At 37.9% G+C, this 23,530-nt stretch overlaps 1 protein-coding gene across 1 annotated transcript in view; it reads left to right on the top strand.

Annotated features, from left to right (window-relative positions):
• Positions 1-23,530, top strand: part of SUGT1 (SGT1 homolog, MIS12 kinetochore complex assembly cochaperone) — a 50,189-nt gene that overhangs the window by 14,693 nt on the left and 11,966 nt on the right. The window contains exons 3-12 of the mRNA XM_026454249.1: positions 631-747; positions 835-892; positions 5,355-5,445; positions 6,245-6,314; positions 7,013-7,083; positions 10,785-10,838; positions 11,241-11,257; positions 12,166-12,188; positions 13,850-13,946; positions 15,009-15,116. Coding sequence (XP_026310034.1) covers positions 710-747; positions 835-892; positions 5,355-5,445; positions 6,245-6,314; positions 7,013-7,083; positions 10,785-10,838; positions 11,241-11,257; positions 12,166-12,188; positions 13,850-13,946; positions 15,009-15,116 — 627 coding nt within the window. The 5' untranslated portion in view covers positions 631-709. The remainder of the gene's footprint in view (positions 1-630; positions 748-834; positions 893-5,354; positions 5,446-6,244; positions 6,315-7,012; positions 7,084-10,784; positions 10,839-11,240; positions 11,258-12,165; positions 12,189-13,849; positions 13,947-15,008; positions 15,117-23,530) is intronic.

Here is a 23,530-nt window from a genome sequence, read left to right as displayed (position 1 = left end):
CTAAGAGGAAATCCTGGGTCGTGGCGTTCTGGGGAAGGGCCGCCTGTCGCGTTGCCCCAGGAACCAGAAGGCTTTTCGCCGCTATTAGGGCAGAATGACTTCCGGTGAGTCCCAGCCGTTTAGGATTCCCAGCCCAAAGATCGCGGGAATCCGTGCGTCATCCGGGCCTCTGCTCCCGGAAGAGACCACACAGCCGCGAATGAGGTAATGGGAGTGAAAGGACTTGGCTACCTGTGGCAGCCATGATAAAAACTAGGGAAAATGGAAGCTCGAAGTAGCTTGCGTTATTAACGGACATACAAACGCCCCTAACCGCCACACGTTCCTGAGGGATGACAGTACGTTACAAAAGTGCTTCTAAACTACTACTGAAAGCTCCGTGGGAGTGCCCGCTGGCGTGGGCGCCGTCGAAGGAAGGGAGAACGTGTACGCCCCGGGCCTCAGTAACCATGGCTGCGAGGGGCGGGGACTGGGAGTACTGGTCCAGGGTCGGGGAGGGGCTAGGAGGAATAGGTCCTCCACCGTCCCGGCCGGCCCCGCGCCGGCGTGTCTCCTCCCTTCCGGCTAGCGGCACGCTGCGTGGCTGCTCGTTGGCTATTTAGGACGGACGCTCGGTTGGTGTTTCTCCAGAAGTTTCCCCTTTGGGCGGTGGTGGAGGTGGTAACCGCGATAGTAGCAACTCCGGCGGCAGCAGCAGTGACTACGAGGGATGGCGGCGGCTGCAGCAGAAAGTGCAACATCCCAGAGGTGCGTGTTTTTCTTTCCCTTTGCTATTTATTTTATCCCCCTTTCCTTGGCTAGTGAGCCCTGCTGAAGTCGTTGTTTTCCTGACAGGTTTTTCCAGAGCTTCTCGGATGCCCTAATCGACGAGGACCCCCAGGCGGCGTTAGAGGTGAGAGAGCCCATTTCTGCTTCCTCCACTCTCTTTAGGGGAACTGGGCCACTTCGGGGCCCGGCTGACTCGTCTTCTCCCAGCACCGCCGGACAGGGACCCAGGCTCTTGTTGATGCTGCCTCTCAGCCCCGGTATTGAGATTCTCGGTCTCCTTTCTCTGTTCCACGGTAGCCGCGTTACCCTAGACGCCTATCTCGCCCTTTCCACTCCCTACAGCTCCTGAGAAAAACCTGTATTTCTTGGGAGCATGGTTGGCGTTTGTAGTTGGGCTGAAAGAATTTTTTTTTTTAATTGGCATTTATGACTAGAAGAGAAAAGTGGGTTCTGGGCTGGGCTGAAAGGATTTTTGTTTTTAAATGACATTTATGACTAGAAAAATGGACTCTGGGCTCGATGAAGTTAATTTTTTCGTTTGACAATCATTCTTGCCATTCTTAAATGTAAAAGTGTCGGTATGAAGTCAGTCTATTGGAGCAAAAACTTTTCCCTCACGTCCCTGAAACTTTCCAGATGTCTTATCACAGTTCATTATTCACTCATTTGTATATTCATCAAAAATTTTTTTGGAGTGGCTGTGCGCAAAGGCGCTGATTGCTATGGGTTAAAGTCTTGGTTATATACTTAGCTAACCTAGAAATCACTTTTTGTAGGTGTACAGTGAAGACAAACCACAAAGCTGTAAAGGAATGTAAAAGAGCAAGAGTTAAATAATAAGAATTAAAGGAGAACCTAAAGATAAATGATGGTGTGGGTCACAGAATTTAGCCAGGAGTTTGTTTTTTGCGTTACATCACAGAGAAGAGGAAACCTGTTTTGTTGTTACGTTTAACACTTTGAGGCAAGACAGCGTTTTTGCTAGCTATGACTTTTATAAGAAATATGCCACATGGTACTAGAGCCTCCGTTGAGAAGATCTTTGAGCGGAGATCTGAAGGAACAAGGGAAATAACTTGGAAGCTCTGGGGGAGGAATATTCCAGGCAGGACCAAGAGCCAGTGCAGATCCTGAGGTAGGAGTGAAGTTGGCCTGTATGTGAAGCAACAAAAAGGCTCTTTTTATTAGAGGGCCCATTTGATTAAGAGAGAAGGTTGGGCAGGAAACTAGGAGCCAGGTCCTATAAGGCCTTTTAGGGTCGAGGTATGTTTTTTACACCTAAATATATAAACCTTTGGATACTGGGAGTAAGGCTTCTGGGATCGGTTTGGGGATAATGTTACAGAAAGCACTGATAATTTTTCTCCATAATTCCTTGTATTAGCTAGACAGCTATTACTTTTAATTTACATTTGTTACTGTACTGTTAGACCTAGTGCTTCGTTTGGAAATCTGCTTTATATAATAGTTGCTTTTAAACAATATTAACATAATGAATTTTATTGTCACTTTCCATCTTAACTGTACTTTTAAAAATTTTTATGGAGGCATGTATGACATATGTAAATAACACAAGTTTTAAGTCTATAGTTTGATGAATTTTCACATGTTTACACCACCAGATTAAGATACAGAGTATCTCCATTCATAATGCTCCTTGGTGCTCCTTCTGAGCCAGTAATTCTTACTGTCCTGCTGACTCCTGTTTTGACCTCCATCACAATCAATTAGTTTTGCTTGTTCTTGACTCATAAACAGAATCATACAGTAGGTGCTTTGTTGAATGTAGGCACTCTGTTTTTGCTTTAATCATTACGTGAGTATACATTCATATCGTGTGAAGCAGTAGTTCTTTTGCATTGCTGTGTAATATTCCATTGTATAAATATATGTTGTATAAATATAAGCACAGCGCAATTTATTCTAACAGTGGACATCTGGGTTTCTAGTTATTAACTAGCATAAATAAAGCTGTGAATACTGTTGTACGTGTATTTTGGTGAACACATGCATTTCTTTTGGTTGTATGTACCTAGGAGAAGAATTGCCTAGGATAGTCATGTGGCTAGCATTAGTACCTTGGTTTTTAATGTGTGGCTCTTGGACCAGCAGTATTAGTATCACCTGGCAATTAATTAGAAGTGCAGCCAGGCACGGTGGCTCACGCCTGTAATCCCAGCATTCTGGGAGGCCAAGGCAGGCGGATCACGAGGTCAGGAGTTTGAGACCAGCCTGGCCAACATGGTGAAACCCCGTCTCTATTAAAAATACAAAAAATTAGCCTTGTGTGGTGGTGGGCAGCCATAATTAGCTTCCCGTGAGGCTGAGGCAGGAGAATCGCTTGAACCCTGGAGGCAGAGGTTGCAGTGAGCTGAGATCGTGCCATTGCATTCCAGCCCAGGTGACAGAGAGGTCCGGCCATCAAAGGCATTAAATCGCAGCACAGGGTTTTCAGTTTTATATGATCGTGGAGATGTGTCAAGAATTTGGAGGAAGGAAAATGAAATTTTCTGAATTACAAAACCTACTTTAAAAGCAGAATAGATCGTTAAGTGGAGGAGGAACAAGGGATAGTGGATAGCAGGAAGATGGTGGTGCTGACCGGATCGAAGAATAATATCTGCATTGAGAGCATGAAGGGGAGTTGTTTTATGTAAAATGCACCAGACTTGGTAACAATTGGAATATAAGGGATGTCTCCTGAGTTTCTGGCTGGGGGAATGTAGTAGGAACTGGTGCCATTCATTTAGATAGCACTTAGGATGATAGCACTTAGAAGATTGCATTCAGCATTGGGGAATAGGTTTGAGGAGAGAAAGTAGTTTTAGGTTGTGAATATTTGTATGTGAGTTGCCCTGGGACATTTCAGGTAGTCTAGAGAAAACTATGTGCTGCCGTTGCTCAGGGGCACTGTCTAGGCTCAAAATAGACTTGAGTCATCAGCATGCATCAACACATATGTGAAGCCCCCCAATAGTTAAGGAATCAAAGAATGTTTGTAGAGGGGAAGAAGCCTTAAGTACTGAGCCCAAGGAGAACATTAGTTTTTAAGAGGCAACAGAATGGTAAGCCGAAAGGCCTGGTTATTATTGTCAAGGGCCACAGAGAGATCAAGTCAGATAGGAATCAGTTGGATTTGATAAGGGGGTTATTAGTGATTTTGAGAAGATGAAGACTAGAGAGGCAAATATTTTTGTATTCTGTGGCAAAGGAGATGAGGTCAAAGTAGAGACCAGGGAAAGGTCTGAAAAAAAATCTGCAAGGAGAAAAATCAATACTTTTCATTGAATGGTTACTGGATGCCACATACACATCTAGGCAAGCCCAGCACCTTGCAGTCATCTTCAATTTATCTTATCTCACGTGTTCACCCATTAGCAAGTCTCGCTGCTTCTAGTATGTTCCAACTTATCGTATTTCTCTTTGTCACCTCTGTGGCTAACGTCCTTTTCTAACCTAGACTTAATGTAGTAGTTTCCTAAGAAGTCTCCATTTCCAGTCCTGATTTGATAATGTGTTCACCATACTGCAGCCAGAATGACATTTAAAAAAATAGTAAATTGGACCATGCCCTTATAGTGAACTTCCCATGGCTTTCCATCACACCTAAGGTCCAAATTCCTTATACAGCCTGCAAACTACAAAGTGAGGCCCTTGAAGTAGCATCTTACAGCTTCTTTGCTCTCTTGGTTTGAGCCACACTTTCTGTTGATTGTAACCCCATGTGATTTGAGGAGCTTCTGTATATGTTGCTTTGTGAGAGTCACACTACTAGGTTAAAGCAAAGTCAATGATACATGTGGCTCTTGAAATAGTTTTACCATTTAAGAAAACTACCAAATCCCTAGAGTTTGTAGTCAGTTGGCAGAAAATAAAAGTGTTCCTGCACTTGTCCTTGATCTCCCAAGTTGTGTAATCTTTTGCATCATTGGTTTTCCAGCTACCACACCTATATGTTGTGACTGCACAGGTTGAAAAAGTTTCAGTCTCTAATGTTAACTCTTGATAGTTGACATAGCCATCTATTAGGTTGTGTCTGGGCTTTGAATAGAATTATTTAGTTGGGTTTTACTAGAGTTGTGTGCTATTGATAGAGATTAGAAGAGGACCAGGTAAGCTTCATTGTGTATGTATTGATTGTCTTCACCTCCCTGAGTGCTAGATTTAACTTCTAGTCTTTTTTTATTGCACAGCTTCACATTTTCTAGGAATCTCAAATTCTATATGGTGTTTGAATCTTCTTCAGATTAGGAGGAGGAAATCTGTCGTGGTCAATATATAACAATTAAACTCTTCAGAATATATGAGCTGATAATAATGATCATTTATTGACTTCTGTAGACCAGGAACTAAATACTTTACGGTACACAGATACTACATTAGATTGTCTACTTTTGGGAGGAGGGGCAAGAGAAGTGGGGGAGATACTGATCCTTTTATAAGGAAAAACTCCAAGATTATATCCCTGTTAGCTTTCCTCCAAATAGCTTCTGACAATAAGTTACTTGATTAAAAATTATGTTTTAATTAGAATTTGATGGCTTTTTACGAACTTTTACTGACACTCAACATGTTTGTTTTTGTAGGAGCTGACTAAGGCTTTGGAAGAAAAACCAGATGATGCACAATATTATTGTCAAAGAGCTTATTGTCACATTCTTCTTGGGAATTACTGTGGTAACTTTTCTTATAAAGTATATTGCCCTTTTTAATAAGTTACTTACACATTTTACCCATGACAAATTAAAGGTTGTCTTTGAGAATTTTTAAATTGGTCTTTGATACAAGGTAAAGTAGCTCAAATGTGACAGACATGTTGAGCAACACCCATTTAAATTTTATGGATGTCGCTTTTTCCTTCATTGGGTGGAGAATGTATACAGATTTCATTCATAGTTATTGGGTATGCTGATAAAAAATAGCATCACATTTACTATTTGACAGAGTATTAAAATGAAATGCTTGTTTGTATTTATGAAAAAGAATGTGACCAGGCATGGTGGCTCACGCCTGTAATCCCAACACTTTGGGAGGCCAAAGCAGGAGGATCACTTGAGCCCAGGAGTTCAGGACCAGCCTGGGCAACATAACAAGACCACCTATATTTAAAAAGTAATATATTTCTGTGTTTTGTAACTTTAAAAAATTATTTTGATCAAGAATCTGAATAGGGTAAAACTGAATACCTTGAGTAAAATTACGTAGACGATGTTAATGAGACAAGGAGGTGAATTTTGTGACACGGCTGTATTCATTGACTGAAGAGCTTTAAGAAGGAAGCTAAATGTTAAGCCAAAAGGAGGATACAAGAGTAATAATTTATTTGAATTCTGTCTTGTATTAGCTTTTCCTAATTTAAAACCATTTGGCACTTCTACCAGCTTGAAAACTTAGAAATCTAAAACTGATTCATATGTTATATGTATTTGCTAGGGTCTGTAAATAACTGACTAAAAACCCATCTTTTTCTACATAGTTGCTGTTGCTGATGCAAAGAAGTCTCTCAAACTCAATCCAAATAATTCCACTGCTATGTTGAGAAAAGGGTATGCAATAGCTACTCTTCTTGTTGAGCTTAATATAGATAGTAGGTGTTTAATTTGTTGAATGAGTTCATTGCAAGCTTTATATAAGTTGTAAAATTCTGTATTTATATGTTATATAGCAGAGATATGATTCAATTTTAAATACAACTTATGGTTCTATTATTTTGTTAACCATAATACGTAATATGAGATCTATGCTTAGTAAATTTTAAAAGTGATGATTGAAGTAATTGAAAGATATAGATGAAGCTGATAGATTTCACGTTCCTTTTTTTTTTTAATCATTTGGAATTTATATTTAATTGACTGGACAGCATCCTATTCAGCCAAGCCAAATAGGCGACATTTGATGCTGTGAAAGCTCTATATCTGTGTACTTTATATCCCATCTTGTTTCTGTTGATAAGTATAATTATTCTTTAAGGAACTTCTTTAATTCCTTTGTGTAATTATATTTTGGAGTAAGCAAGTCTGTACAATAAAGTCAGATTCCTTCTGAAGTGAGTTCCAAAATTGAATTTTACTAGGAATTGTACTAGATGTTAAGAGTATATTAGAAAGTCTCTTGGTTTATTAACATATACTTAAAATAAATTTTTTATTTCAACAGTAGAAAATACTAAGTTTTTTTATTTAGAAAGAAGGCTATTTTCCAGGTTTTTTGTGTGTCTTAATTTGTTTTAAATACATTCATGCAGAATATGTGAATACCATGAAAAAAACTATGCTGCTGCCCTAGAAACTTTTACAGAAGGACAAAAGTTAGATAGTAAGTATTAAAAATTATGCTTTAATAAACTTATCTATTTCTGTCTTAAATACCAAAGCTGAATTTTGGTAATGTTAATTTCAGGTTAATTGTAGAAACCCAATACCTGTTTTTCTCATCTTAATTACATTTCATATTGATTGCAGATATGAGATCACTTAAAATTGATTAAATTAGCCTTTTGGCATTTAAATCACAGATGAACTTTACCATTAGAAGTAAAAAACTATGGAAACACTTATGCTGTCTCTACTTAGTCTGGCTTTTTTTTTTAATGGAGAAGTGAAAGTGTAATTTGCCTTCTTGGTCAGAAGTCTGTTCATTTTACGTTATTCAGATTGCTGAGATGTGAAATCTTAACATTAAAGGTTTTTATGGAGAAGTGAAGTGTATGTTTGATTAAATTATGAGAGGGTACAGAAGGAACACAGTTTTGAGAGTATTGTGACTTTTAATGTTAGGTTTTTGAGGGGAATGTATGAAAAGTATCACAGTGGTATGGATATCTGGACATACAGAAATTGTGAGAGCCAAGAATGTTTAAATCAGAAAAATACTAAGAGGTGAGTAATCTCAGAAAATTGGAAACTAGGCCGGGCGCGGTGGCTCAAACCTGTAATCCCAGCACTTTGGGAGGCCGAGACGGGCGGATCACGAGGTCAGGAGATCGAGACCATCCTGGCTAACATGGCGAAACCCCATCTCTACTAAAAATACAAAAAACTAGCCGGGCGACATGGCGGGCGCCTGTAGTCCCAGCTACTTGGGAGGCTGAGGCAGGAGAATGGCGTGAACTCGGGAGTCGGAGCTTGCAGTGAGCTGAGATCCGGCCACTGCACTCCAGCCTGGGTGGCAGAGCGAGACTCCATCTCAAAAAAAAAAAAAAAATTGGAAACTACATAATCCTACTTGTACTATCATTTTATCTTTATGTTATGATAGTTTTATCACAGTTCTCTTAAGGAAGTGGTTCTTAACTGGAAACAATTTTGTTTCCCAGGAAACTATGCAGTGTCTGAAGAGATTTTTGATGATCATGAATGGTGGAGGGGGTGTACTACTGACATCTAATGAGTGTAAACCAGGGGTGCTACTAAATGTCCTATAATGCCCAGGACAGTTCTGCCTAACAAAGAAGTATCTGGTCTAAAATGTCAGTAGTGCTGAAAATAAGTAACTTCACTCTTAGTGTTTTATGTTACATTCTTACTCTACTGTTTTGAATATTTGCTTTTCTGTTGTGTACCTATTCAGAAAAAAGGTTTTTAGCACAGATTATGCAAATGGAAGCTACAAATTAAAAAAGGAGAGGTCTGGGTAGTAAGGCTTATTCTCAAACTTGCTTATCCCAGTTTTGGTACGTGAATAATTAGGGCTATTCAGTCAGCAAACAGGGCATCTGCACTCTTAGCAAATTCTAGAGTCAAGTTATGTAGTGCTTTGATACTTAGCAAATTCTAGAGTCAAATTATGTAGTGCTTTTATACATATGTGAAAATCCTGAAGAAACATGAGTCATACCATTCTCTACATTTTCATTTTTCTTTCTTGTTTTAGCGAGAGAGGGCCTCGTTCTGTTGCCCAGGCTGGAGTGCAATGGTACGATCTCGGGTCATTGCAGCCTCCACCTCCTGGGCTCAAGTGATTCTCCCACCTCAGCCTCCTGAGTAACTGAGGCTACAGGCACATGCCACCACACCTGACTCATTTTTGCGTTTTATTTTTTTCAGAGATGGGGTTTCGCCACGTTGCCCAGGCTGGTCTTGAACTCCTGGACTCAAGTGTTCTGCCTGCCTTGGCCTCTGAAAGTGCTGGGATTACAGACACCAGCCACTGTGTCTGGCCCCTAAATTCTTTTCTTGAGTAAGATCTTAATATCATGCCATTGACATTTATTTTTTAGTTATTTCAGAGGTGGCCTTCAGAAGAGGACCTGTTTGGTAAAATTGCTATTGAGGATATTTCACTTAAAAATAAATTTGTCGGCCAGGCGCGGTGGCTCAAGCCTGTAATCCCAGCACTTTGGGTGGCCGAGACGGGTGGATCACGAGGTCAGGAGATCGAGAGCATACTGGGTAACACGGTGAAACCCCGTCTCTACTAAAAAATACAAAAAAACTAGCCGGGCGTGGTGGCGGGCGCCTGTAGTCCCAGTTACTCGGGAGGCTGAGGCAGGAGAATGGCGTAAACCCGGGAGGCGGAGCTTGCAGTGAGCTGAGATCCGGCCACTGCACTCCAGCCTGGGTGACAGTGCGAGACTCCGTCTCAAAAAAAAAAAAAAAAAAAATGTGTCTTTAAATCCAGATAACTTTTTTTGTTGTTTTTTGGGGGTTTTTTTGTTTCTTTTTTAGTTTGTTTTTTGTTTCTTTTTTTGAGACGCAGTCTCACTCTGTCGTCTAGGCCATAGTGCAGTGGCGCGATCTTGGCTCACTGCAACCTCTACCTCCAGAGTTCAGGTGATTTTCCTGCCTCAGCCTCCTGAGCAGCTGGGACTACAGGCATGCACCACCATACCTGGCTAATTTTTGTATTTTTAGTAGAGACAGGGTTTCGTCATGTTGGCCAGGCTGGTCTCAAACTCCTGACCTCAAGTGATCCACCTGCATTGACCTCCCAAAGTGCTGGGATTACAGGTATGAGCCACCATGCCCAGCCAAAATCTGGGAAAAAGTTAAGCTTTTAGTCTTCTATTTTTATCAGACAGGGTAAAGAATTTTTACCTTTTCCCCTCTTTGTGTGATCGATTGCTTGGTTTTAGTTACTGATTATTTAAAATAATAGGTTACTCAAATAAAAAGATTTTGATATAATAGTTCTCCTCTAGAATACAGTGTGTGTGAGAGAGTGTATTTAGAATTTTTATTAAGATGGGTATAGTTGGATTTCTTTTATAAATTAGTAAAGTAGAAATTTTTGTTAAGAAATTTCTAATTTAAAATTTTCAAATTAATCTTCCCTGAAGTTAACTTGAATTAATAAGCTTTTATTTAGAGTACTTTTAATATTTTTAACATATCTTACTATGCACAGTGACTGTTTAAATGTAATCATTGTTCTGTCTCCAGAAATGAATAATTTGTTTATGCATACATTTACACTGTTATCTGTAAATATATAATGCATCACCTATAGCCTCTCGACTACCGTGTGACTTGGAGATATGACAAACTTCACAGAATTTAAAGATACTTAATGTTGGTAGGAAGGGCATGGTAACAGATAAAGCCACTGAGAAAAGAGTGGACTGAATAGGTATCTGCATTGAAGAGCAAGCTGGGGCTGGGAAGGGCTTTTGGACCTCAGCTCAGCTCCCAGTTACCAAGCCTCCTCCCCACCCTAACTGATGGCATATTGAGAGTCTGATTTACGTCCAATTTTTTTGTGTGTGTGAGGAAACTTCTCTAAGAGCAGCGAGATTGGGGGAAATGTAGATTATTTTTATCTGTGAAATTAATAAGGTTGACTGTAGTTATAATTTTTTAAAAATCAAAATGTTTCATGATGAACAACTAAATGTTAAACTGTTGGTATATTGATAACTATAGTAGGGTTGGCAATAAGGTCTGTTAAGACAGATTTTGTTCACTGCTGACTCCCCAGTGCCTAGAACAGTGCCTGGGATATAGTAGGTATTCAGTAAGTATTGGTTGATTAATAGGTTGTGCAAATGAGTGATGTTATAGTCAGTTTTTTCTTTCTAGGTGCAGATGCTAATTTCAGTGTCTGGATTAAAAGGTGTCAAGAAGCTCAGAATGGTATGTGGGTCTCCCTTGGTATTTAGTTTAAAAAGAAATAAACATCTGAATTTTTTTTGGTTTAAACAAATTTGTTTTTACCTTTATAATTTCTTTTAAATAGTATACGTTTCCTTAGATGTGGACTTCCAAAGATACACTGGTTTTTGCGTAGCTTCTTATGTTGAAAGGGAGATTAGGGTGGATTTGCTTGTGTGGTGTATCAGTAAGAAATTACAAGGAGTCTAAGATGAATTCAGAATGCAAAATGAAACCACTTTTCTTTTGGTTAGTTTTCTTTAGTTGAAAAGTGTGTAGAATTTTCTTGCTTAATCAGTATGTTTGTGCTATAGAAATCATATAAATAACTTTGCTTATAAATGCACTGTTACCTGAATATGTTTCCTTTTTATGTTTTAATAGGCTCAGAATCTGAGGTGGTAAGTCCAAAGTTTTCATTCTTCATGTTTTTATTATTTTAAATTTCAAATACCAAATATATTTGAGACAAGACTCAGGATGAACTGTCTGATGTTAAATATTGAGTAATTCCATTTAAGTGCTGGTTCCTTTAGGAACTGAAATAAAATCATTTTTTGATGAATATAGAAGTTTCCAGTCATGAAAATTATTGGCCTATTTTAGTGAATTTAGTGTGTGGTTAAAGTTGATTTTGTGTGTTTTAGTATGGTCAGGATGATTATTTATCTTTTTGTTGCTAAAACCTTATTGCATTTATTTAGATTCAACAGTTTGAATCACTTGAAGGGCTTTTTGTGATAGTCTAAGACAAAAGTTAAAGAAAATTGGAAATTGACAGGGTCTTGCCCTGTCATGCTGGCTGGAGTGCAGTGGTGCCATCATAGTGCACTTGAGCTTCAAACTCCTGGGCTCAAACAGTTCCCACCTCAGCCTCCCAAGTAGCTGGGACTACAGGTGTACACCACCAAGCCTGGCTAATATACTCTGTTTCTTTAAAACAATGTTGTTTTAGTTTAGGGAGTTGCTCAATGTTAGAACTGGCCATTTTATATAAGCAACCTTTTCTAATCATGCGTTTAGAAGTTTTCTGTTATTTAAAGCTCTGTTATTTTAGAGGAAAAATGTTTTATGAAATTGAAACTAAGATTTTTTTTAAGTGCTGAACATTCCAATTTTTTTTTGAAAACTAGTCGTATTTAACAATTACAATTATCATACTTTGAATAAAATTTTCATGTAGTTATTTTATATCAAAATAACTGCAGTGTTGGGTAAATTAATAATATGTGCATTTTAATATACAGTTGCTAAACTGACTTGTAAAAATCTTTCTCTTTCAACTTGGCGAAATCAATCTGCATCCCAGTGGACTCATCAGTCAAAAGTCAAGTAAGTGTTTCTTTTTCATAAAACAATGCATGATAGATAGTCCTAAAGAAAAAGAAACCCTGTAGTTTAATAGTAAGTAAATTCTTACCATGTGATTTTTAAGTTTTTGTTTTCTAAAATTGTGGTAATAGCTTTATGTAGAGCTAATTTTAAGGCTGTTTAAGAATTAATATTTATACTTAAGTTAAATTCAAATCATTTCTCATCTTTAAAGTTGCTTCACTTGGTTTCATACTATGTTACCTTTCCATATATTAAGGAGAGTCTCTTCCAGTTAAGTTGATGGTACTACACAGGTAAACAAGTTAGTAGTAGACCTAACAGAATTGTAACTTACCCTGCCTTTTATATTTGGAGCAAATTTTTCATAGGAACATTCTCTATGAGTTGAAAGTTAATTTGCTGAGGACAGCAATTATAATAATGATAAGCAACTAGCAAGTTTCTGACTTTTAATTATTCATTAGCCTGTGTACAGCTTGTATTCTTAGGACTGTAACAGAAACACAAGCCATTGCTCTGGACTTTGCATCCTTACTGAATTGCAAAGGGAAACCGAGACTCTTAAGGTTAATTTCTTTAATCAAGTTGGTTTTGGATATAATTACCTAAAATGGCCTGGAAATGTTAAAAACAATCTATTCCTGGTCGTTGTGGGGGGATACAGGATAAAACTCCAAGTACCTAGTAGATAAGGAACTTTGACTTGCCCTGGCGGCGGCAGCAGGGATAGGGCACATAACCATGAAATAATAAGGTGTTCAGAGCATAAAATAATACAACATCTGACTTAATTTATGTGTACCAGACACTGTGCGTTGTCCTAGGAATATAATAGTGACAGGATAAACAGCTTTGCCCTCAGGGAGTTTTTAGTCTAATTTGAAAGTGAGAATTCCCTGTTTTTGTACTGAAACTCTATTTTTAGAGTGTCACTCAAACTCTTCACATTTTTAGAGTATCACTCAAAAGATGTAGATAGTAGTGTAATTTAGTATGAAAAAACTCTATTTTTAGAGTTTCAGTACAAAAGGTGCACATAATTAGAATCTAGACCCATTAGTCTTCCCATGTATCTTGAAATTGAAGGAAAGTGTTGTATATGTTGTGCCTGACATAGTTAAACTTTATATGATTTTAATTTTAGCTCATTTGCCCCTGTTTCCTGTGCTCAAGTCTGTCAGCTTCCAACTTCAGTTATGAGAGCTTGGAGTGTTGACTCAGGGTTATTGCTTCACCTTTCTGAGTTTAAGTTTTATCATCTGTGAAATAGGGATTTAAGTGATTATCTTTAGTATTTGGATGACATGAGTGTAAAAACTCTGTTAATGGCATAACATATTAGCTGTTTAAAATAAATGGCATCTTTAATATTTATATTAGTTTAAGCACAACAGTGTTGGAGATGAGTCAGAACCCAGAAAATCATGCAAGTATTTAAGTCTGCTGGAAAGGTGTGAGCATCATCTACCTTACCATTTTTTTCCTTTAGTACAGAGCATGAAAAACGAGTTATGTAAAGTTGTTTCTGTGAATCAATAGCTGCTTTACTGTTTTCTTCCTCCAGGTGGAGCTCTTGTTGTTTATCAGACTAGTTTTTGTTTTGACAATAGCTTTAAGAAAATTAGAAGTGTTATTTAAGATTTTTTTTTTTTAAATAGGTATGACTGGTATCAAACCGAATCTCAAGTAGTAATTACACTTATGATCAAGAATGTTCAGAAGAATGATGTAAATGTGGAATTTTCAGAAAAAGAGGTCAGTAGACTTTGAATCATTTTTCAATGTTAATTACTATTATTTGTAAATTTAGTATATTGCAGAATAATCTATAACACTTTATCAGATAAATGTCATTTCTTCCTGAGATGATGTGGAAAACGCTGAGTAAAATCTGAAGCCATTGCTTTGAGATAAGAATATGTATATTGGTAAGTTATAGCTGGATGTGCATTTTTTTCTTCAAATTTGAAATTTAAAGCAGAATTTGGTTATATTAGTAAGATAATGTGATTTGTTTATACTTATGTGGTGTACTTCATGAAAAAGATCTAGTTTTGTGATCACACATGTCTTAGAATTGACTAACCGTGTTAAATGAGTGTGACTTTTTTCTTTTGTTTTTTGAGACAGTCTCCCTCTTGCCCAAGCTGGAGAGCAGTGTCACGATTTCGACTCACTGCAACCTCCTCCTCCTGGGTTCAAACAATTCTTCTGCCTCAGCCTCCTGAGTAGTTGTGACTACAGGCACATCCCACTGTGCCTGGCGAATTTTTGTAGAAATGGAGTTTCGCCATGTTGGCCAGGCTGTTGTTGAACTCCTAACCTCAAGTGATCCACCCACCTCGGCCTCCCAAAGTGCTGAGATTAGAGGCATGAACCACTGTGCCCAGCCTCTTGAGTACGACTTTTAACAACTTGATTTCTTAGCGTTTAGTAGAGAACCTTTTAATAGATAATTTAAAAGAGGTAGTGATAGAACTGTATGTTTTGCACATGAATTACTTTTTGTTATATATCATTTTGCTTTTGTATGTTTTCTTGAGATTTAAATGTCAAATAGGTGTGATTATATGACAAATATTAAGAAACTTACTCTTTTCTGCTGTTTAATGATGTATATAAGAATTCATGTCAAGGATAACAGATGGAAAAAAGGTTCTTAAATCTTTCAGAACCTTTTGAGGTTCTTAAATCTAAAATCCCATATATGATGTTTAAAAAATTGGTTACATTGAAGATTTATAATTATTTTGTCTAGGTTTTTTACCCTCCATTATATACATTTGCAAAATGTGATGGTAATTTTGTGTTCATTAGTTATCTGCTTTGGTTAAACTTCCTTCTGGAGAGGATTACAATTTGAAACTGGAACTTCTTCATCCTATAATACCAGAACAGAGCACATTTAAAGTACTTTCAACAAAGGTAAGACAATTGAAAAGGTTTGTTAGTAGTAATATTTTCAGAATTATAGAAATACTGTTGAACTGATCACCCATGTGTTTATAAGCTTGCAGATTCTTTCATCCCTATATATTTACAAGGGACAGGGAAAAGAAGAATGATAACTTTTGCGTATAAGGGTTATTTTACCTCTCAAATTTTAGTACAGTAAAGTATAAAAATCCACTTAGCTTGTGTGGCGTTTGTGCACTTATTAAAACAGATATAATGTTTTTCAATAAAGAGATTTTTTTAAAAGATACAATAATAAGCCTGTCTTTTAAGATTGGATACTGACAGTGTCTCTTCTCTTGAACTTGTCAGTTTTGTTTGTTTTGATGTACAAATACTTTCCTCACCCTACCTCATGCAGTTAAAAATACAAACTACTATGAAGATGAATCCTAAGGTTTTTTTTCTGTTTTTTTTTTTTGTTTTTTTTTGAGATGGAGTCTTGCTCTGTCACCCCGGCTGAAGTGCAGTGGCACTGTCTCGGCTCACTGCAACCTCTGCCTCCTGTTTCCAAGCAATTCTCCTGCTTTAGCCTCCCAAGTAGCTGGGACTACAGGCATGCGCCACCACGCCCTGCTAAATTTTTGTATTTTTAGTAGAGAGGGGGTTTCACCATGTTGGCCAGGCTGGTCTCCAGCACCTGACCTTGTCTTTTTTTTTTTTTTTTTAATTAAACTGAATTTTAGATTACTTTATTATGAGGGAACAATGAATAAATTATAGTTTGAGTAGTTTTTAGATTCCTTTATAGTTTCTAAAAGAAGTAGAGATATACAATAGAATTAATATTCAGAGAGTATCACTCAAAAGATGTAGATAGTAGTGTAATTTAGTAGGAAAAATACTGAACTGAAAATTTAAAAATCTGACTCTGGATCTTTGCTTGCCCTGTGAATTTAGTCTAGGCACAAAATGACTATAAGACTGAATTTTCAGCACCTTTGAAAGGAGAGCTGTGGACCAAATGAACTCTGGAGTCCTTTCAGCTGTAGAACTGTGTGAAGGTATATGATAAATGAGTTAATGGGAATAAATGATATAGGTAGGCTTTTTCCATTACTTTTTTTTTTTTTTTTTGAGATGGAGTCTAGCTGTGTCACCAGGCTGGGGTACAGTGGTGTGAGCTCACTGCAACCTCCGCCTCCTTGAATCGGGTTCAAGTGATTCTCCTGCCTCAGCCTCCTGAGTAGCTGGGATTATAGTCACGTACTGCCACACTCAGCTAATTTTTGTATTTTTAGTAGAGACGGGATTTCACTATGTTGGCCAGGATGGTCTTGATCTCCTGACCTCGTGATCCGCCCACCTTGGCCTCCCAAACTGCTGGGATTACAGGTGTGAGCCACCGCACCCGGCCTACTACTTTTTTATACACAAGTCCTGCAGCATGCTGTGCTACTATTTATTAGGTGAAGTTTCCTGTTGTGGAACAGGATCGGAGTTGGCCTGTGTTGTGAAGAATGATAGTTGGGCTTGCAGAAAGGAGACAGCTGCAGAGTGTTGGAGAAGCAAGTGCAAAGTGAAGTAGTTTTTGCATCTAGTTAAAAAGGATCTGTCTATTTATTTGAAGATTGTCAAGAACAAAGCTGGTTAATTATGAGGCAGATTTTTGAAATAGCTGCTTGGGACAGTAGAAATTGAGGAAAGGGACGAAATCTTACCAGGATTTTGGTCTGTCACTGGTCCTATCCACATAGTATAGTATTTGTTTAATAAAATAATTATTTTGAGTAATCAAACACAAAATAGGTTTGAGAGGGATATAGTTCAGAAAATTATGAATTTGACCTTTTTTGATATATGTCTGTCGAGATTGCTAATGCAAGTGAGCTGAAATCATGCCACTGCACTCCAGCCTGGGCAACAGTGAGACTCTGTCTCAAAAAAAAAAAAAAAAAGTTAATGCATGTCCTTTTGGAGTTATTTAAATTGAGTGTGAATAATAATGACTTAAGAACTTATATTACTGAGCCACCTCCTATGGTGGAAGAATATCATGTGTGGTAAATACACAGATGTGTGGCTAGAGTCGAGGATAATTAAGCACTCTTACCTCTTTTTTCTCTTTTGAGTCTTGGGTTTGTTAATTTTGACCATTCTTCAGCCATACTACTATGTTCTCAGTTTGCCTCTTCTGCCCCTTTCCTCTTTAAATACTAAGTGACTGCTTTTCTTCCTTGTATAGTAGTTTATGTATACATTTCATGTTCCTCATTTCTATGTAAGTCGTTGAGGATAAGAAGCATGTTTTATTTGTATCTTTGTATGTGCCCCAGTTAGGATCCCCAGATAAAGTACGAGATGCTCACTTAAGTTTGTATTTCAGATAAACAATGAATATTTTATGTAAATATGTTTCATGCTATATTTTTATTTGTCAAACTTGGCAGTCCTCACCACATACATTGTACAGTGGGTGCTTAGTTCAGTGAATGAATTAAAATTGGATTTTAGTTTTAGTCCCATGACATTGGCAGAGTATTTTTATTTTTAGTTTTGCAGGTGGAAAAAAAATCTGAGGTTAATGGACTTTAAATACTTTCCCCAAGTTTACCTAGTTAACTAAATTGTTCAGCCTGACCCAGGAGACATAGATACACTTCTGATTGCCAACCAAACTAGTGCATCTTTGCTTAGGTTTTTCTAAGTTTTGAATTGGAGAACTTAGATTCTAAGGATGTGTTCTAAAGAATTATTATTTTTCTTGTCCTGACCCTGGAATCTCCATATTTTATATATCATATATGTGCGTGTGTGTGTGTGTGTGTGTGTGTGTACACACATAATCTTGTTAGATTACTCTTAAGCTATTTGGGGGGAAGCAAATTGAAAGAAGTGTTCTTAATTATGTCTTGGGGAAATAACTGATAAAATCTTTGAATTTCCTTTTTCATACAGTAGAGGAAAATAATATTAAAATACTGAAAATAAAATCTTTGGGTTACTGAGGCTTCGTGGACACTTAAGAGACAACAGTACTAAAATAATTTGCTTTTCATGTATTCAGATATCTTGATTGTTCTAGTATCTTGGACCTTTGTGAATTGAGAAAGGATGCATTTTGCAGAGGAGAATCTGCTTAATAGTAGAGATTCTGTAAAATTTGCAGCTTAAAAGGGCGATTGCTTTTGGGAATTCTCTTTTCTTTCCCACCTTCAAGATTGAATGTTGCATATCCATGTATAACCAGTGGTTAAATATTATTAATTTGAGTGATACATAATTAGTGATGAAAGTAGTAAGAGGTAAAACCCTGAAATTAATGAAATAGCATTTCTCAACTATTTTACAATGTAGTATCCAATATGTTTCTCCAAGCCAGGATTCATATTTTTTCAGTATCTTTGATAGTTATTGCTACTTTTTACTGAATATCAGCTTTAATGTCAGCCTATTAATTTTTTAGAAATTAAGAAACTATATGCCTTTCATTTCATCTTGTTGATTTCATGACAATATTCTCTGGTCACAATCTTAGAATTGTGACTTTAGTGGCACCCATATTGTGAAATATGCATTTTAAAAATTAATTTTCATTTCCCTTTAAGATTTAGAATTCACAAGTTGGGCAAGGTGGATCATGCCTTTGATACCAACACTTTGGTAGGCTAAGGCGGGTGGATCAGTTGAGGTCAGGAGTTCGAGAACAGCCTGGTGAACATGGTGAAACCCTGTCTCTACTAAAAATACAAAAAATGAGCTGGGCATGGTGGCAGGTGCCTGTAGTCCCAGCTACTCGGGAGACTGAGGCAGGAGAATCGCTTGAGTCTGGGAGACGGAGGTTGCAGTGAGCCGAGATCATGCCGTGCCACTGCACTCCAGCCTGGGTGACAGAGTGAGACTCTGTCTCCAAAAGAAAAAAAAGAATTAGAATTCTCAGTCTTTTGGGGTGAATTTGCCCTTGTGAAAATGTTCTTGTATTCTTATTTTTAGTCACAGTAATTTATACAATATAAAATATGAAGGCCTGTAATTGTGAGAAATAAAAATGTATGTCTTAGAAACAAAATAGCCTCCTTTTTCTTCTCCCACTAAAATTTGAGAAGTTTTAGAGTGAATCCTATTATTGTTCATAGAAGAATGTATGTATGTTAAAGAAAAATCCTGGTAATAATGTAATGGAATGGGGTGTTTGGGCGTGATGCTTCTGCTGGTCTGAATACATAGATATGGGAGTTTTTAAAATTACTGTTTTGTTTTGCTTTTTTAATACAGTGGTGGTGATAATAGTGAGATTTGATTTTTTTTTTAACTGAATTAGTTTAAAAAGATCGCAAATTGTAGATCTTGGAATGTATTCTTATCTTTTCATATATTTTGTAATGTATATTCATACATTTTTAAAAGAAGAATTTTACTCTACATAATTTTCTTTTCTTTTTTTTTTTTTTGAGACGGAGTCACGCTCTGTCGCCCGGGCTGGAGTGCAGTGGCCGGATCTTGGCTCACTGCAAGCTCCGCCTCCTGGGTTAACGCCATTCTCCTGCCTCAGCCTCCCCAGTAGCTGGGACTACAGGCGCCCGCTACCTCGCCCGGCTAGTTTTTTTTGTATTTTTTTAATAGAGACGGGGTTTCACCGGGTTAGCCAGGATGGTCTCGATCTCCTGACCTCGTGATCCGCCCGTCTTGGCCTCCCAAAGTGCTGGGATTACAGGCTTGAGCCACTGCGCCCGGCCTACTCTACATAATTTTCAAACAGCTACACTTTGTTGATATTTTTATCACATCCTTACATATTCAACATCAGAGTATTTCGGCATACGCATATACTGTAGCTTATTTAGTCAGTCCCATTTTGTTTGACCTGTGGAGAATTAGAATAGGTGTTTTGACTGTTTTATCACATGTCAGGCACTGTATTGTGTATTATCTCATGTAGTTCTCATAGTTACTGCATGGTGTAGGTATTTTTATCCCCAGTTTACAGGTAGGGAAACTTAACCCAGAGATGTTCAGTAATTTGCCCAGGTTTTTTAACCGATTATACTGATCAGGATATTGATAATAGCATTCTGTTGTTATTTGCCAGACACGGTTCTTTATTCTTTTCATACATAATGTCATTTAATGTATGAGAGCAACATACAAGCAAACTACCAAAGTTTTAAGTTACTTTTAAAGTATTTTTGACTTAAATGAAAATAGAATGGTTTGTTAATGGTTGCAATAAAAACTTCTGAAATTGGACTGGTGCTAATTCTAGAACTATCTGCCAGAATCATCAAGACTTAAAACTTCATTTTTAAAAGCATATACGAACATTGAAAGTGAATTAAGAGTAAAAAGGATTTCATAGGAAATAGTCCCTCCCTTGTTTTACTTTTTTTTTTGTCGGGGGAGATAGGGTCTCACTCTGTTGACCATGCTGGAGTGCAGTGGAGTGATCTTGGCCCACTGTGGCCTCAACCTCTTGGGCTCAAGTGATCCTCCCACTTCAGCCTCCCAAAGTGCCAGGATTACAGGTGTGAGCCAACACACCTGGCCCCTTTTACCTTTTTTAAAAAGCTACTTTAAGTGGTTTATTACATGCAGCTATTTTAATGAATGGATTAAGTGTAATTTCAGGTTGAGGTCAGCTTGTCTCAGCTGAAGCAGGTTGTTACTAAGAGCTTTGCCTTTGGCTTTATAAAGTCCTCTTTGTTCATACTGCACAATTATTCCAGGTTATAGTGGTTTTCAGTAGATGCAAATGCTAGTCTGTGCTGCTCTTCAGGTGAAACAAGGAACTTTTTATGGACAGTTTGTTCATAGTTACAGGAACATGAAGTGTGAATATAGGGTGGCCTGTGGCCATGTTTAATGTGGTGATGTACACAGTACTTTCCAGACCCTCGTTTTTTAGATGAGCTGAAAATTAAAGAAGATGCAATTTTAATTTCAGATAATATTAACAGTTCTTTTCAGTAACTGTTGCTGTGTCGTTGTCATCTATTTGATTTGTGTTCTCTCTTGAAAAATACCGTAGCATTGACAAAGTAACCAGAGTACAGAAAATATTGGTGGTATATTACTTTATAAAAATTAATTGTAGTTCACTTTAGGAAATTCTAGAAATTCTTATGAAATGTGTTTTTATGTATGTAGAGTTTAAACATGTAAATTACACCAAAGATACTATACTTTTTTTTTTTTGGACAGAGTCTTGCTCTGTTGCCCAGGCTGAAGTGCAGCGGCACTATCTTGGCTCTCTGCAGCCTCCACCTCCCAGATTCAAGCGATTCTGTCTTGGCCTCCTGAGTAGCTGGGACTACAGGCATTTGCCACCACGCTTGGCTATTTTGTATTTTTAGTAGAGACAGGGTTTTGCCATTTTGGCCAGGCTGGTCTTGAACTGCCCCCAGGTGATCTGCCTGCCTCGGCCTCCTAACATTCTGGGATTACTACTCTTTGCTCTTATCCCAGTGACATTTGTTTCATATTTTTCTCTTATTATGAAAACAGTTGTTTATTGCATTTCTTTGCTCCTAAAGAAAAAAAAATAAACACTTGAGACCACATACCCCCCATACATATACCATCATTTTATCTCTGATTAAAAATACTGGCAGTTTTCCCTATGTTAGCTCTTGTTAAGGTATTTTAAGGTGCAAATTTTGAAGGTCCTTTTGCTGAATGCGTTTGGTATAAATATTACCAGAAATTGCTAGTTTAAATGAGTCATCTGATAAAAGATAGAACCACCAAAGGGTAAATAGGCTTCTCTTTTTAAGTCTGCCTTTTGATTTTTTAATTCTGTTTACAAAAGTTGTGATCCTTTTCATAGGAAAATAACATGAGAATATCAAATTCTAATTCAATTGCTCATTTAAACTGTTTCATATAATGTTTATTATAGTCCTTGCTTTAATATTTGTACTAAAAATGCTGATTTTAGCCTGTTAAAATAGAGGTGAGAGCATTATTTGAATAAAGAAAACAAAAGGTAGATAAAATGCTGTGTGATTGTGTGTGTTGGGGTACAGATAGACTCGGGGGGGCTAGCCTTAATTAGAGTAAGAGATGCCATTAGGATACTGTTAACTTTTCATTTTATTTTTATTATTATTTTTTTGAGACAGAGTCTTGTTCTGTCGCCCAGGCTGGAGTGCAGTGACGTGATCTCGGCTCACTGCAAGCCCCGCCTCCTGGGTTCACGCCATTCTCCTGTCTCAGCCTCCTGAGTAGCTGGGATTACAGGCGCCTGCCACCACGCCTGGCTAATTTTTTGTACTTTTAGTAGTGGTGGGGTTTCACTGTGTTAGCCAGGACGGTCTCGATCTCCTGACCTTGCGATCCGCCAGCCTCGGCCTCCCAAAGTGCTGGGATTACTGGCGTGAGCCACTGCGCATGGCTAACTTTTCATTTTAATAAGTTAACTTAGTCTTCATGGTGCTCCCCGATGCAGTGTCCTTTCTACCTGTGCTCCAGTTAGGCCATTCCCTGTGCCTCTGCAGACCTACGCCTTCACTCTTGCAAATGCTTCTACCCTTCAAAGCCCTTCAAGGCATATAAAGCCTTTCCTGTTCAGTCAGGTGTGCTTCTCCTGAGCTTTTAGAACATTTACTTGTTTACAACTTTAGTAATTTTCTTAAAGTATCTCACATACTTCGAAATGGTTGAGGATGTGTCTTTAGTATTTTAAAAATTCAGCTGGGCATGGTGGCTTATGCCTGGACTCCTAGCACTTTGGGAAGCTGAGGTGGGAGGATGGCTTGAGGCCAGGAGTCTGAGAACAACCTGGGCAATCTAGTGAGACTCTGTCTCTACAAAAAATTTTAAAAACATTAGCCAGGAGTGGTGGCAGTTGTCTGTAGTCCCAGCTATTTGGGAAGCTGAGGCTAGAAGATCACTTGAGCCCAGGAGTTCAAGGCTAGAGTGAGCTGTGATCGCCCTACTGCACTCCAGTCTGGGAGACAGAGCAAGACCCTGTCTCTAAAAATAAAAGATCTCCCACAGCCTTGAAGACTATACTGTCTCATAGTAGGTGCTTAGTAATTATTTGTTGAATGAATGATTGCCAGAATGTTAGCGTTAGTTTTATTATGTTTATACAGTGAAATAAGTTTCTCCACCATACATGTACATGTAAATGCAGTAATTCTTTTAGAATCAGATTTCTCTGTAGCGGCATTATTGACATTTTGGGGGATTGCCCGGTACATAGTAGAATGTTTAGTAGCAACCGTGGTCTCTACTCACTAGATGTCACTACCACCTCTTCCCTCACTCCAGTATGACAACTCACAGTGTCTCCAGACATAGCTAAATGTCATCTGGGTGGCAGAATCATCCCTGGCTCAGATTGCTTTGGATGAAAAAAAGCATATGTATTTCAAGTCTCTTCTTGATTGTAGCTTATATATAGTATGTTTGTTGTTTTTTTCAAGGGTGAATTTTGAGTGTAG

Source organism: Piliocolobus tephrosceles, chromosome X, assembly GCF_002776525.5.
Source record: "Piliocolobus tephrosceles isolate RC106 chromosome X, ASM277652v3, whole genome shotgun sequence".
NCBI lineage: Eukaryota > Metazoa > Chordata > Mammalia > Primates > Cercopithecidae > Piliocolobus > Piliocolobus tephrosceles.
The sequence above is the reverse complement of the archived record's forward strand: the minus strand, read 5'-3'. Positions and strand labels throughout refer to the sequence as shown.